The following is a 17,121-nucleotide window of genomic DNA, read 5'->3' as shown; positions in this document are numbered from 1 at the left end:
GGACCGGAAGGTCTACCTAGTCGGGACGGAAGTCCCCTGAGACACATGGACCGGAAGGTCAGGGCCTGGAAAGGCGTATGTGCGTAGGTTGTATTTTGGGGAACTCACTAAGCATTTATGCTTACCGATTTTGTGATATGTGTTTCTGGTACTAGCGAGGACCGTGGGAAAGCGCCGGCGTGATCTGTACACACTGATGGAAGATTTATGATCTTGGGATTTATATGATTGTATTATGACATGATACATTGGATCTTGATGACTTATGTGATGGAAATATATTTTAAGAAATGAAAAATTTGTTTTAAATTTTCCGTTGTTACAATCAAACTTAGAACCCAGTATGACTCCCGTAAACAGATCGCCCTACAGTCTAAACAACCACAGAGATACAAGAACAGTCTGGACAACTTAGCGAACTGCACAGAAATAGAATAGGAAGACTAGGATTCTCACCCTGGAGAACTCCGGTATTATTCGTCCAGAGGTAGACGGATTGCATCGTATGTACCTCGGCTATCGAGGACTCCGTCAAGATTTTTCATTAGAAATTGTTGTCTCTGTCTCGCATAGATGAATTGGTTGAGCAAACGCAAGGAAAGAATTTCTTTCAGAAATGGGTCTAATATCCGAATATCACCAGTTCGAGTGTTAGGGAAGGATGCCCGGAAGAGTACCTTCCGAACTCGATGCGGACACTTCAAGTCCGTAGCGATACCCCTCGGATAGGACCAATACACCCGAAGCATTCATGAGTTTAGTGAAGAGGGTTCGTCTTTCTTACTTAGATCAGTTCGTCATCCTCTATGTAACGACTACTTATCTACCATCGTAGTAATAACGAACCCGCAGAAACATTACCCTCGGAGATACTTTTCGCAAAGTTCTCTGAACACGAGTATTAGAATTGAAGAGTCAAATTCCGAAGGCACACTTTTAGTGTTGTGGAAATCCTTGAGTACTCTGTTAATTCATCCAAAATCGTTGGGAATGTATCGGCACCTGAGACGCCGACAAGAATTCGCCAAATTCTAGGTCTTACAGACCTACTGTCATAGTTCATCCAGAACTCCTCGCAAATTACAAAAACCCATACGACTTTGACCCAGCAGAGGGTGGCCTTTGACTGGGAAGTTAAGCAAGAAAAAGAAACCTTGGAAATTCCAAGGGAGAGACCAAGTTCTTTAGGGAAACTCACTCTGGGAATGGCTTAATACGCTTCGCATCGCGTGGAGGGCTAAATCCAAGATAGTCTGGACCTCCAAGATTCTTACCAGAATCGGTCCTGTATCTCGCAGACTAGATCTACTCCGTGAACTCAGTAACGTACATTCTACCCTTCGCATCTCGATCTTGTAACCGTACCTTTCCGATAGGAATCTTGTAAGTCAACTCGACGAGACCCACGCCTTCGTATTAGAACCATAGTGACCCTCGACCGAGAGGTCAAGCGGACGAAGCAACGCCGTCTCCCGTTAGTGAAGGTTCATTGGGATACCAACCGAGGACCCGATTTCACTGAGGAGCGCGAGAACCAATCGATTAGGAAGTTCACACCTCATGACTCGATCATTCGTACCTACTTCCTTACCTAAATTCTAATTTCGAGACGAAATTCCCTTTAACAGGGGGATGATGTGACACCCGAAATTTCCATTATGTATAACATATCAAGTCAATAGAAGTTAGATCAGTTTCAGTAAAATTTCAGACTTTTGGTATAAGTTTGGATATGTCAGGATTTACACTTTAAGGAATATCAGGAGAGAAGTTGCACTAGGGTAATTGTGCAACTCTATTATTCCAAAACTCTATGATATTAGAGTTCAATGCCTAAATAAAATTATTTTCTGCCAAAAACCCCAGGAGTATATATAGGATTTTGAGCCATATTATTTCATTTGTTACAATTTCCATTAGAGAAAAGCCAAATTCTCTCTCAAGGATCTTCGGACTTTCGTCCCGGGAAGTGAGTACTTCTATCCTAGTGTGTTATAGAGCTTGATATGTGTCTAAAACACTAGAAATCATAGGAAAACAACAAGATTTAAGAGTTCACGGCCCAAGAACATCTTGGACCTTGAACCCTTCTTTAGGGGTCAAATGATGCCCTAGTCCCTTACTATTGCAATGAAACTAGTTTGGACTTGTACCCTAATATGTTTAGGACTAGAAAACACCCTTGGAACACCAAGAGTAAGGTGTTCACGGCCCAAGGAGTTCTTGGACCGTGAACTCCAAACACTAGGGCCAAATGGTGCTTTACACCCTCCAAAAGCCTTGGACACTAGCTTAGACTAGTTCCTAGTTAAATTAGGGACTTGAAATCACCAAAAACATCCTTCCATAGGAGATTACGGCCGTAATCTCCAAGGGGTTTGGTCCTAAGGTTGTGAACTCCTCAAAGGAGTTAAAAGATGCCCTAAACTTTTCCAAGAACCTTGCCATTAAGTAGAATTGCTTCTTAGGGTCTTGTAAATCCTCAAAACATCAAATGGTACTTCCTACCATGAGTTTACGGCAGTAAACTCATGGGGAAGTGGTACTTGGGCCGCAAACTCATGATAACGTCATTCTTGGACCTTAAACCCAACCAAACACTTGTTTAAGCTTTGAAGCACATCACCACTTAAGTTGTAATAGCTTTGAGCTTCATTTAGTGCCCCAATAGAGAGTTTACGGCCAGGATTTTACTCCCCTAGGTCGTAAACTCCAACACACATGGTCTTTGGACCATAAACTCCCGTACGAGGCTTTGCACTCTTTTGTTGCAACCCGGTAGCCTCCTAGCACTTGACCAAAGTGTTTTCCTCACAACAGAATGTGTTTACATGTTTAATTAGTGTTATAATCACTAATTGTTTATATACATATGTCTTCATATGTAATTAGGATCATTTTGTGTGTCTAAAGTCTTCACTTGACACCAAGCACTTGTCTGATCCTTCCTTCCGATACAGTCCGTTCAATCCCAATCACTTACTACAGGTGAGTTCATACCCCTTAATCAATGTTTTAAATGTTTTTAAATGTTTTATGGGGGATTACAAGTAGAATCATGCTAGTTATTATATCAATCACATGTGATTAATAAGCAGCATTCAAATGATTTACTACTCATTAGCCGTTTTACCAAACGGATTTCTTCAAATGGTTTTCATAAACATTTTATATGTTTAAAACTCCTTATTTTACACTGTATGTTTCATTTCAAACTCATTTACAATTGTGTTTACACTAAATGCTTTCTTTATACCAAAATTGTTTATCAAACCCATGCTTTCAACCCGTTTTATAGATTAACATCAAGTCGATCTTTTCTTAGATAAGAATTATGTTCAAAGGTTTTACAAAACTTATTTTATGCTTTTATATTATCAATTGCATGCCTATGTATTTATAGTTATATAAGAAATGTTTAAAAGGCTTAGGAAGGCCTGCTCGCCCTATTTCCTTTTCGCCGTTGAGATGTGGTCAGGTGGGATATCGGGTATCCGTACGAAGGTCGTTTAAATATTAGTTATACATCATGTGTACATATATAGTCATAAAGGTTCTTCCAGTTCAGTTCAATACCCTTGGGTAGCAAGGGTACACTCCTATGTTCATACGTACCAGTTACATTACTAGTAAGCTACCATATGTGTAGTTTAGGAAGATACTAGAACTATTACTAGAACGCGATATCATACAATGAGTCAGTTCATTCATGAGTCAATACTTCCTAGATAGAGAGAGAACACTCGTTACAGCTACTACACACAGTAAATTACTATACATGCTAGACAGCGAGAGAACACACATTACAGCTAGCACATGCAGAACATTACAGTACATTACTATATTATTACATAGATATGTTTACATGATTACGCTTACATGAGTAGTTTTACATATATACGTTTACATGAGTGCGTTTACATATACGATAATAGGACAGACATCACTAGGTGCTATAGCATAGAACAAGTTCAGGATCTAACTATACCGATGAATCACAACGCATTATGATAGTTATATCCGGTATACATGATCATAGTAATGTGGATGTTCACGGCTTGCATACATGCAGGGGTCGTGTGTAGGTCCCAAAATCTCTTTGACAGGGGAGCGTCTAGCCCGGGATCTAGCCATCACATTATGCCTTATCCCTCAAATAAGGCAATAGGAGTATAGAAGTAGTCACTTATTACAAATACTACATTACTTATAAGAATTACTCTAGACTTAAGGTAATTAGTACGGTTGTAGTTCGACACTACACTATAGTACTATTTCATTTTCCCATTACATTCACTTCGTGAACATTCACACGACGCACGGTAATGTAGAAACTATATTTTTGGTTAATGATAGTCAGATTTGGGAAAATACACACACTTACAAGAGACACACACACATACACTAGATGTCGTGGTAGAAGGATACGATTAGTAGGAAACACAGGGCTTCCTAGGATCATTCAAAACATTTTCAATACTTCAGTTCATATACATTTTCAATACTTACAGTTCATATACATTTTCAATACTTACAGCTCATATGCGTACAAATCCTTACATACAAATAGTTACATACAAATTAAGATACTAAAATACTTATGATCTCACCAGCTTTAAAGTTGATACTCTCTTTCAAAATAACTTGTATCCTCAGGTCAACCGTAGACAGGTACCGATGCAAGGTTTAGAGAAGTGGTGCTCGTTCAAGACTCATCTTTCATTTTGATTTATACTTTAGTGTTGATCATAATTTGACAGAACACACTTGTATTAAAATTATATTATTAATGCAATGGATGATGTTGTTGCTTGTTTACTACTTTTCATTGTTGTGATACTATACATGACGTCCTCTGCCCCAGAACGTTTCCGTTGTTCATGGTTTTGGGGTGTGACAATGATCAACCACAACAGCCACCGCAACCACAAGAGAGAAAAAAGAGAATAGCCACACAACTAATTGACAGTCAAGAGCCACAAGAATTTGATTTCAATCATTTTGGTCTGCATTATGGGGATAAACAAATTAAGTTCGCCAATGAGTGTGGAGTCCTCACACGATCGATGATTTCTATCAATTATCGAACTTGGAAGAAAGTGCCACAGGGTGAACTTGAAATGTTGTGGTTAACTATTAAAGTACGATATCTAAGACCTATTATGTGTGTTTCATTTAGTCAGAATATGTTATTAACGGTTAAAATCTTTACTTTGACATAAACAGAGACACTGGAATATTCAAAATAATAAACGCACAGGTGATGTGCTTAAATTTTGCAACACTGCATGGAAATCCTACAAGAAGAGGCTCATACGTGATTTCATGGCCAATGGAAGAGATCCAATTCCAATCTACCCATATCTAGACCCTGATACATGGAAACCCTTAAAAAAAAGAGATCTTGAAAGAAATTTTGGGTTTGTTGGACTTTAGTTCATTTGATTCTTTCGATGAAATTAATTATTGTAATGCAAATGTTTAAATTGCATTACCTCTTTTTGTAGGCAATAAGTGAGAAAGCGAGAGCCAATGCGAAGCTTCAAAAAAATCCTCCACGATTAGGTCCACATGGTATCGGGGTAAACAAGCTCAGTGGGAAAAAGAGATTGCATCTGGAGGGTTGTCAGAAGAGTTGGCATTAGAATTGTGCAAGATAAAAAGCCAGCGTTCAAGAGATTTTGTCATGGGTAGGCTATCTAAAACTGAGTCCGGATCATATTATGCACCACCTGGCATACAACCAACAATGACTAAGCTTGTAAGATATTTCTTCCTTTTTAAATTTTGTTATAATTTCTATTGAAATAATTGAATTCTAGTATATTTACAAAGCATGGTGAGATAAAGTTAAGCTAACCATGAAATATAGAATTCTAGATCAATGCTAATTATCAATGTCTCAACTAACAGCTTAAGGACATCAATGTTTTTTTATCTGGTAATGCCTTGTTAGCTTTTCCAAGAAAACCCGGAAGCTGTCATAAATTACATTGTTGATGCGATGCGAATTAATCAAGGAAAACAATTTCTTATCACTCCATATCTTCAAAGGTAACTTATGTTACTATAATCATTGTTAAATGTCCTCCATATTTATAGTTTATACAAATACCTTAAACATTACAAGTGAGCATTGGGTCCTCTTTGTCATTTCCCCTCATAATCGCATCGGGTACATATTGGATTCAATCAGGAGTCCTATACAAAAGCCTATGGATACCTATTACCTACTCAAGAAACATGTTCGCACGTAAGAAATATCTTAAAATTGGCTTTCTTTTCTATTTTTTTATTACAACACTAATTTTTCCTTTTTAGGGCTTTTGCAAGGTATGGGAAAGACGTATCAAATCCAATTAGTTGGACGCTCGCTGAGGTAATTCATGTCACTATATCCAAAAAAATGGATTTTGTATTTCACTTGTTTGATTAGTGTACATTTGTGGTTACAATTTAGTGCAACCAACAACCAGGTGATTGGGAATGCGGGTATTATGTAATGAAATGGATGACAGATTTTGTGATGGTTGAACAACACGGATTCTTGAGTAGAGTAAGTACTTAAATATTTTTTTTGTCATTTGTCTATCACAATATACTCTATCTTTCTAATATAACAATTGTAATTTATATTTTTATAGACCGCTACCCCTTGGAATGACACAACTCCTTTTTCTTAAACCACCTTGTTTTCAACTGTTGTTAAGTGGGCAACACAATTCCTGAACAAATATATGAAAGATCTGGTTGGCTAGAAAGGCATATCTGGTTAGTTTTTAATATTTACAACATCAAACTTTTAGTTTAACTTTAACCAATGTGTGCCAAACTAAGAACACCTACCCTGCATATGATGTTCTAACCTGGTTCTTCTTTCATGTTTAGTTATGGCAAATCAAGAGGCACAATGATGAAGGCTAGACTCACTATGATTAGAACCGTCATTGCTAGTTTTAGCTTTTGTATTTAGTCAGTTATAACAATTGTTTAACTTAATTAACAATATGTTCATTATTGTTTGAACTTTATTGTTGGTATTAGCAACTGGTCATTTTAAATTGAAATATTTTGTTTAATGTTGAATCTACCTAATTAAGTAGTTGAAGGTTTCTTTGCTTGCTCTTTCATGTTTTTATGTTGGCAAATTTTTATCTTCTGTTTGGATGCTCATGGGATTGTGGAATTGGTGGTATGTGTAAAGTCTTAACTGGCCTCATCAGACGTTATTTCATAAAGGAAAAGTGGCTATATTATTGAATTCATTAGACCCGATTGCATAAGTAAAACCGGGCTCTATTTTCCTAATAAGACCCGGTTGCAAAATCGGGTTCTTTTTATACTTTCACATAAGACTCGCCTTCATATAACCCTGTTGCAAAACCGGGTTCTATTAGCCATATTAACCGGGTTTTATAGCCTTTTTTGTAGTAGTGTGTTGTAGTTTGAAGTATCTATCTTTATAAATTAATAAATTTTCTCTTATCATTATATTATGATTTATATATATATATATATATATATATATATATATATATATATATATATATATATATATATATATATATATATATATACACACACATGGTCATTGCGTTGAGCATACATGCGTTGTATGGTCTCACAAACAACTACAATGAGCGAAGTTATCATTAATTATCGTGCAACTGTAGTTAATAATTTAATTTCATCGTGAATACCAATATCCATTATGTTCAAACGGGCTTTAGGGAATAAAGCCTTTGTCCTTTTTACGTGACCAATATTGTCAAGCCGGACTCCTATATTGCCTCTTCTAGAATTCTTGATTGCACAATAATGTCTACCTAATTTTACATCAAAATCAAACATTGTATAGGATTCGCATGTCTGCTTAAACAAACATTCCACTGTGACATTACGGCCATGCCTAGTATATAAATTCTTATAAATTTTTATAATAACACCCTCTTTAGAAATTTGGGAATACATAAGTGAGGGAAATATCTATGAAAGAAGATATTTTGTTGATGAATGCAACTTACCTAACGTTCCCTAAGACATTTCTTCAGTCTCACCGAGAACCAAGAACAAGAATGGACAGCGTGTGTGACACCATGACCAAACATTATAGGCACGAACTCACAGTTTCCATCCATAATAGCAACTAATATGAACACTAATGAAACGTAGTTCCCTCTCAAAGGGATACAATCTATGAATAACATTGGGTGAACGAACACTAGAAAGATATGAATCTTAAATGTTTTGCAAAAATCAATGGTATCAATAATATTGAAATTATAACTTAAAAAGAATGACATATATTTTTCAAAATCTAATTAATAGTATTGGGTGAGTGGAAACTAGATATGAATCTTGAATGTTTTGCAAAAATCAATGGTATCAATAAAATTGAAATTATAGCTTAAAAAATGATAGATATTTTTTCCAAATAATCTTACTGTACATGCTTGAGCTACAAAATCATCTTGCAGATTAGATATTTTTTCCAAATAGTCTTTGTTGATGTTTGTAAATGTTCCCGTCTATATTCTTTTATGAATATGATGGAAAATCTGAAAGATTAGAAAATTTATTATTTTGTACATACTTTTGGTGAATTCATTTTCAAATATAATGTTATAATTCAGGACTAAAAGCTAATACCACGCATCACAAAGGAAAATACGTTTTTTAGGTAACTTTTCAACTTAGTCAAAAAAGCATGCCGCAACAAACATAGTCATCGGTCCCCTACGCAATCAAATATTTTTTGATGTATAAGTATTGGCAAACTATTTTAAACTACCAAGGGTTAAAAATACTTTCCAACAATAATCACAATAAGGAACACAGATCTCACCAATTTAAAGAGAGTAGAGCAAAATGGTAATGTTAAATTTATCCTTGTTGGAGTATAAAGCCATCCACCTGTTTCCTTTATGTCGATATATATGTCTTTTAAATTTCATATAAAACTAATGCATCCTTTTGTATTTGCAAAACTGAAATAACGTGTTTGACAAAATTTATGTCCTATTATTTTATGACGGCAAAACTAGGTAACATTTTAACAAATGTATTAATAAAAGTCTGGAAAATAAAGAACAGTTTGGATTTTTAAACCGGTAAAGCTTAAATAACATATTTGACAAATTTCTTGTTGCTTTTAAATATTATTTAGCTCTGTAACAAACTTGTCTCCCATCATTTGGTTGTTAACTTTTTTAAATTCTCCAACTGAAGCTATGTGAATATATTGTTAGATAATAGATTGACTGATTTTCAAAAGACAATTACATAAGAATATATAGAGAATACTTAAAACCTAATGGCAAAACTTAGGGTTTAGGCCCAAACCCTTTAGGGTTTTGTCATTAGGTTTTAGGTATTGTGTATATATTCTTATGTAATTGTCTTTTGAGAATCTATCAATCTATTATCTAACATAGTATCAGAGCTTTACGTTAATACTCAACTGCCATCGCCTTCTACCTCCGACGACCTTCTCTAATAGTCATCAGAGGTGTCTTCATTATGTTTCATATTTTTCATTTTTGTCACTTTTCTGCCTAAATAATAAAATAGCCATCGGCACCAAACTAGAGCTCTTTCATCGGTTTCTTCCACTACATCATCTACTTCTACCTCCTACTTAGATGACCCCTGCCTCTAAGCCTTGTGTCTCCTGATCGGCTGGCCACTTCTTCAGATCTCTTTTCCAATTCAGCCCCTTCCAATGTTGCCTTTGCCTCCCTTCGATTGCACCTTCTCCACGGGCAGCCTCTAATTAATAGTCATTTCTTTCTTCATCAACATTGCAGTTGCCGATCTCGTCAGAATTGGCTTCGTTCGTCGTAGAATTACCACCACTAATAATACTTCTGCGACCACCACAACCACCATTGCCACTGCAATCATCACCACCATCGACGTCGCCATTATCATCACTCACGACCATCACCAACGTTGCCACAAGCCGCCACTACCACCGTTAACACTGTTACCGCCACTACCAACGTTGCGACCACCATCACCGCCACTACCATCGCCACCACACCCACCACCACCATCACCACCACTAATAATACTACTGTGACGACCACTACTATCATTGCCACTGCAATCATCACCACCATCGACGTCGCCCCTACCATCACTCACGACCACCACCAACGTTGCCACAAGCCACCACTACCACCGCTAACACTGTCACTGCCACCAGCCACCACTGCTACCATCACCACCATCACTGCCACCACAATTAATGCCACCACCACCGTTGCTGCCACCATCATCGCCACCCACCACTATTGCTGCCACCATCACCGCCACCCATCAATGTTACTGCTACCATCACTTTCGCCGCTACCACCGCTATCGCCCCTTCACCACTATTGAAATTTTATTGTTTTTATAATTTATATATTGTATCTTTACATATAAGTTAGAAAACAAGGTAAAATTAACATGCAAAAAGAGTAATTATATCATTTTATATGAATTCCAATTCAATTTCCTATAAACCAAACATAATCTAAAATTAATTTTAATTCCGTTTATTGCCAATCAAACAGCATATAGAATTGGATTCAATTAACAAATTCATTTCCCAATTCAAATTCAAATTCCTTCAGCTACATTCTGCGAACCAAACAACACCTTAGAGTTGAATTACCTAGAATTCATTTTATATAAATAGCTCTTCATGTAACTTTTCTTTTATTTTAAGTTTAAAAAAATCATTTATAACCATTATAGTTTGACGAAAACCCGATTCAATGATCACAATTTATTCTTTATTAAAAAATAAGGAAATCTCTGATAAAGTTCCAATATTTTGAGCTAGTTTACGATTTAATCAACTTTTATTTTTTGAACAGAAAGGTCACGATTTTTTATAAGCCCAAATAAACGAAAAAGTTTTTGTTTTTTTTTTTTCAAGAGAAAAATGAGAGATTATCGTATAAAATTGGATACTCGAGACTTTTCTGTTCAGAAATAAATATTATGATTAAACCGTAAACTGACCCAAAATATTAAGACTTAGATTTTATCTAATATTTCCTAGAATATAATATATGTTCGTAAAAGTATGTGAAATTTTGGTGGGTTTAGTGATTGTCATATTATCTTGTTACTAGTATTTTTTTTTTATCAAACATAAGCATTATTTTAGAACAAAATAAAATATAATGCTTAACTGGATTTTTGCCAAACTATAGTGTTTCATGGTTTTGTCCTTAATTAAACTCAAATTTAAGGGGCTTTTTTATGCTCTCGGCCCAAGATATTTGGACGGTCACTATCCATAAAGAAACTGAAGAACGGTTTAACATGGGACGAATTGGGTCTCTCGTTTGTTGAATGAATGCAGAGAGCAGCGAATGCATATTAAGGGATTAACACTAATAAACAAAGTAACTAGTTTAAAATAAGGAATCAAGTAACTAGTTTAAAATAAGGGGTAAACATTAATAAAAATAATCTTAATCTATTAATGATTCCTTCAAAAAAAAGATTAGAAAAAAAAAAAAAAAAGATGCCATGCAAGCGAGTTATCCAAACGTTTTGGTTTTGACATAATTGAATTAACGGAGTTGGCCTAGCTACCACTAATATGAGCAATATGTCATGACTAACTAACTAATTATCATTCGTTAGGATCCTTGATCATTAAGTTTTCTTCATTCTTAAGTATTTCTTTAATATAAAGATACGTGTTACATTTTTAGCAAATGTAAATACTTACGTTTTTAGTAAATGTAAGGGAGATGCATCATAAAAAGTGAAGTAAACTATAAAAAAGATAGATCAATAGCTTTTGTTTAAAGTGTTATTATGTGAGTTACTTTCGTCATCTTTATTTCTATAAAACCACCAACAAAATTGTGATATTGTACTAAACCTGTAAGTTAAGAGGGATCACTTGTGTAGCTTATTTTAAAAATTACAGGTAATATCCCTACGAGAAAAGAATATTTATAGACAGGTTGATTAACCTTGATTATTTGTCCGAGGGAAGAATAGAAAGGGAAAGAGATAAGGAATGAGGAGGGTTTATATTATTGTCAGAAATGTGGTTACATCGACAACACTACTCGCCGCCGTTGTGTTACTGCAGGCGGTGGTTGTTCTATCTGCGTTTCCGGCCACTTTCACTCTAGAAAAAGCTTTTCCGGTGAACAGTAGAATTGAGTTGAGTGAGCTTAGAAAGAGAGATAGTTTGAGACATGGGAGGATGATGTTACAGAAGGATACTTCTCCAAGAGGTATTATAGAATTCGCTGCTGAAGGAAGTTATGATGCTCATGTTGTTGGGTACACTACTATATATACACAACTCTCTTAAACTTTTTGTTTTTTCATTTTAAAATTTCTAGTATTTATCAGTTATCATCCTCATTCGTGAACTTGATTAATTTCGTTACTAATTATCTGTTATGGCCATATATGCTTATTTTTTGGGCCTTCGTTGCATTTAGATAGTGTCACTGAAAAAAATATATAAATATCCTTCAGCTGCTGATCGCTGTATTATCTTCTAAGTGTTTTGATTTAGCAATTTATATCATCATAGGATACATGAGTTTACTTTAAGATTTCTATTTATTGGCTTTTTAGTCCCTGAGACCCTGACCCTGTTCCTTGTTTTGGGTTTATCAAAGAAATATATGTATTTTAAATATATTTGTAAGTGCTTAGCTATAGTAATTTATATAGTGTATATGTATTCCTTGTAGTTACCTCGAGATTGGCTCTAAGTAGTTACCAAAACGGAAATTAAAAGATTATTGATTTCATTGCTTGTGCTTTAAAATTCCTTTTAGAAAACAATTTGTTACTAAATGTTTTCTCTTAAACTAACATCTTAAAGATTATGTATCATGAGTCAAGAGCATTGATATATTGTAATTTGGTTATCTTGTAGGTTGTATTTCACAAAAGTCAAATTGGGATCTCCTCCAAAAGACTATTATGTACAAATTGACACAGGAAGTGATGTCTTATGGGTCGGTTGCAAGCCTTGCATTGATTGCCCTACATCAAGCAAATTTAATGTATGTTCATCATTTCTTATAATTTCTTTTTTTATAAGGTGTGACTTTTGTGAATTAACTACTACGTATATGATTTTTTCTTTCTTTGAATAGATTCCTATTACATTGTATGACCCTTCAAGCTCATCAACATCTTCTCCTATCTCATGTTCAGACCAAATATGTTCTCAAGCGGGTCAAACTTATAATTCCAGCTCATGTTCACATAATCAGTGCACTTACACAATTCACTATGGAGACGGTAGTGCAACATTAGGTCATTATGTATCTGACTTAATTCATTTAAAGACACTTCTTACAGATACAAAATCATCAAACGTTTCCGCTTCTGTGGTATTCGGGTAAGTTATCATTTTTTTATATACTTCCCCTTTGCTTCCTTTTTTTTCGGAGTTACGGTATCATTTCACTCTCTTAAATAAGATCGTTGATTTATTGAATTATGCAACAGTTGTAGCACAATGGAAACTGGGATCTTAGCTACATCTGATGGAGCAGTTGATGGGGTTTTGGGATTGGGGCGACAAGGTTTATCTGTCATATCCCAACTTTCTTCGCAAGGGATTGCTCCAAATTCATTCGCACATTGTCTTGCTGATGGAGGTGGGATTTTGGTTATAGGTCAGCCAACGGTGCCAAATATCATTTTTACTCCACTTGTCAAATCACAGTAAGTTTTCTTTCTGTATTAAGTTAAAAGAAAACCTTTATATATATTTTTTACCATTGAGTCAAAAGAAACACCAACTATCTCTAATTTCATTCCATGTACGTTTGCAGGGGGTATTATAGTACACATTTGCATAGTATTTCGATCAATGGTAAAAGATTATCCATTGATCCATCAGTATTTGCAATAAATAATGATAAAGCTGGAACAATAATTGACTCGGGAACAACTCTGGCATACCTTACTGAAGAGGCTTACACCCCTTTTGTAGATGCTGTAAGTACAATCGAAAAATTCTATCAGCAAAACTTTATAAAATGATATTTTTATTTCTTAATGTGTCATCATTGAGGTATTACTTCTGTTGGTGCAGATCACAAAGTCGGTTTTGTTGTCCGTACAACAACGTACATCAAATGGAAATCCTTGTTATTCAATTACTTCCAGGTTTACAACCTTTAAAACTTTTTGTAGTTAAATTGGCACTTATATTCCTCCCTTTTTTGTCCTTACTAGTTAAATGTCAATCAGTCCATCTTTAGTTCTTTATACCGATTTTAGACTTCAACTACTACAAATTGTCATATATATACCCTTAAATTTCAAATCTAGTTTTTGAGACTAAACGAGTGTTAATCCTTTGTTGTATCATTCGATATGATACGTGCTTATATAATTTTAATAATTAGATTTTATTATAATTTCAGTGTCTCTAATATATTTCCCATCGTAAGTTTGAACTTTTTCGGGGGTGCTTCAATGCATTTAAGACCTCAAGACTACCTTTCTCTCCAAAGCTCCAAGGTATGTTATGTAGCCTTATGTTAAGTTCGCATTTGATAATTTGGACAAGATAAAGCAAAACTAGTTGTATTGTATTTGATGTTATGGGGGTTGGGACCTATATCGTTGGTACAAAAATAGTCCTAGATAGTTTGTGTAAAAAATACAGCCTAATTAACTTATATTTTTACTTGAATCTTGATATGATTGTTGCAATATGATAGAGTGGGGCTGAGGTGTGGTGCATGGGCTTTTAGAGGAGTCCCGAGAAAGGAATTACTATTTTAGGAGGTATAAATTATAATAATGAAACATAAAAACCCAATAATTGACTTTGCTTTTATTTTATTTTTTTAATTTTTTCACTCGGTTATTGATCAGACCTTGTTCTTAAAAACAAGTTTATTGTTTACGATTTGGATGCTCAACGGATTGGATGGGCAGACTATGACTGTGAGTTTATCTATAAAACAAATGAATAAATTCTATTTTGATAGACATAGACAATAAAATATTAAATTATGTTGTTCAATATGTTGTTAGGTTTTTCAATTGTAGAAGTCTCCTCCAACTCAAGTAGCAGTAGCGGTGAAGTTGTAAACCCCAGTCACATTAGTAGTGGTAAATCATTGTGGATTAGAAGTCACCAACAAATTCCAGTCATTGTTATTGCCTCCATAGCACAACTGACGATGATGTTTCTTGGTTTTCAAGCTATTGATATGTCCCTTTAATTTAATATGTATGCTTTAATTTTACAAGCTAGTGGATATAAAATAACATTGTAATTGAATTCATAAAAACAAATACATCTTCATGTAAATGAAAAATCCAAACATTACTTGATTCTTAATTGTAGGGGGTAAATGATCTTTTGTTGGTATTACTCCCTCATTTAGATTGGCTAGAGGATGCACTATATACATGTTTTGTATGCAACTTGATATACTGTAAAATACACGTAAACTTGACACTTTGTACGACTGTTACACATCACGTTTAACCATCACCATGCCAAAATTGCATGCTGTCAAGGTATACCACTTTTTCGCTATTTCCAACATGTACAACTAATGTGGTCGATATCTATTAAACTACTCCTAGTAGAATTTTGTACACCAAAAATATTGTTGCAGATGTGTGTTTCCTCCCATGTTAAAGATTTTTTCATTCTCTTATGAAGCATCTTTTTTTGCGTAAGTGTTTAGTGCAACCAACATTGCTCCTACATAATAATATTTTCATTATTTTCATTTAATGCTTAGTTTTCAGTAACAACTATATATATATATATATATATATATATATATATATATATATATATATATATATATATATATATAAGGGTTATATGGAAAACAAAAAAAACCTTAAAAATCATAAAAATATATAAAAAAAAATATTTAGAGATCATAAAACTTTTTTTTGACTTTAAATATGAAAAAATCGCAAGTTTTTCTTTAAATTCGCTGAAAGAAAAAACTTGCGATTTTTTCATTATAAAGTCAAAATAAGTTTTGTGATCTCTAAATATTTTTTTATACATTGTTATGTTTTATAGTGTTTTTGTTTTCCATAGTAGCTATATATATATATATATATATATATATATATATATATATATATATATATATATATATATATATATATATATATAGTGAGGTTCAATAAAGAACCATAATTAACCAAGAAACCAATTTTTTTTTCAACTTTTAGAACTTATTTTTTATCAAAAAAAAAAAAACTAAAAATACAGAAATTCATAACTTTTTATCCTTTTTCCAATGATATAAAATTCGATTTTTTTTACGTCAAATTCACAATGTGAATCTTCGAAAATTGACAACGTGAATTCGGATTCACACGGTGAATCCGAAAAATATTTTTCACATTCACAATGTTAATATATGAATTTAGATATTTTTAGATTTTTTTTTTCGATTAAGAATAAGTTCTAGAAATTGAAAAAAAGATTTGGTTCCTTGAAAAACTCATAATTATAGTTCACTATTCAACTTTTCCATATATATATATATATATATATATATATATATATATATATATATATATATATATATATATATATATATATCCATGGTCATTGCTTTGAGCATACATGTGTTGTATGGTCTCACAAACAACCAAAATGAGCGAAGTTATCATTAATTATCGTGCAATTGTAGTTAATAATTTAATTTCATCGTGAATACCAACAAATGTATTACCTGTTTTTGTCCGTGTATATATATATATATATATATATATATATATATATATATATATATATATATATATATATATATACTAGTCATTACCCGCGTAAAGCGGCGGGCGTCAAATAGTTTTTTACAATTAGTTTTTTTTTTCTGCAGACCATTAGTTTCAATTGAACTTTCGATTTAAGAAATATATCATATTAAAAATAAGACATAATGTATTGACAAGTATCACTAAATATTTATTTCAGTTCAATGATTCATTCTTTTCGATGAACAATATATTTTTTAATGTATTTATGGTTTTTGTGTATGTTGGATATTTGTTTTCCTATGTTAGCTCCATTGTGCCGAAAATATATAATTTCTGATTTATGATAACATATTAAAAAAAATATTTTTAACAATT

At 33.7% G+C, this 17,121-nt stretch overlaps 1 protein-coding gene across 1 annotated transcript; it reads left to right on the top strand.

The window, feature by feature from the left end:
- The first annotated feature begins 12,031 nt into the window (after positions 1-12,031).
- LOC145063547 (aspartic proteinase 36-like) lies at positions 12,032-15,230 on the top strand. Its single transcript, XM_079011145.1, has 10 exons — positions 12,032-12,303; positions 12,914-13,043; positions 13,137-13,384; positions 13,495-13,713; positions 13,824-13,989; positions 14,087-14,160; positions 14,421-14,517; positions 14,754-14,787; positions 14,878-14,949; positions 15,040-15,230. The coding sequence occupies exons 1-10, from the start codon at positions 12,032-12,034 to the stop codon at positions 15,228-15,230; spliced, it is 1,503 nt and encodes a 500-aa protein (XP_078867271.1).
- The last annotated feature ends 1,891 nt before the right edge of the window (positions 15,231-17,121 follow it).

Source organism: Lactuca serriola, chromosome 1, assembly GCF_051521515.1.
Source record: "Lactuca serriola cultivar US96UC23 chromosome 1, Lser_US96UC23_V15, whole genome shotgun sequence".
Lineage (NCBI taxonomy): Eukaryota > Viridiplantae > Streptophyta > Magnoliopsida > Asterales > Asteraceae > Lactuca > Lactuca serriola.
This window is presented reverse-complemented; position numbering and strand designations above follow the sequence as displayed.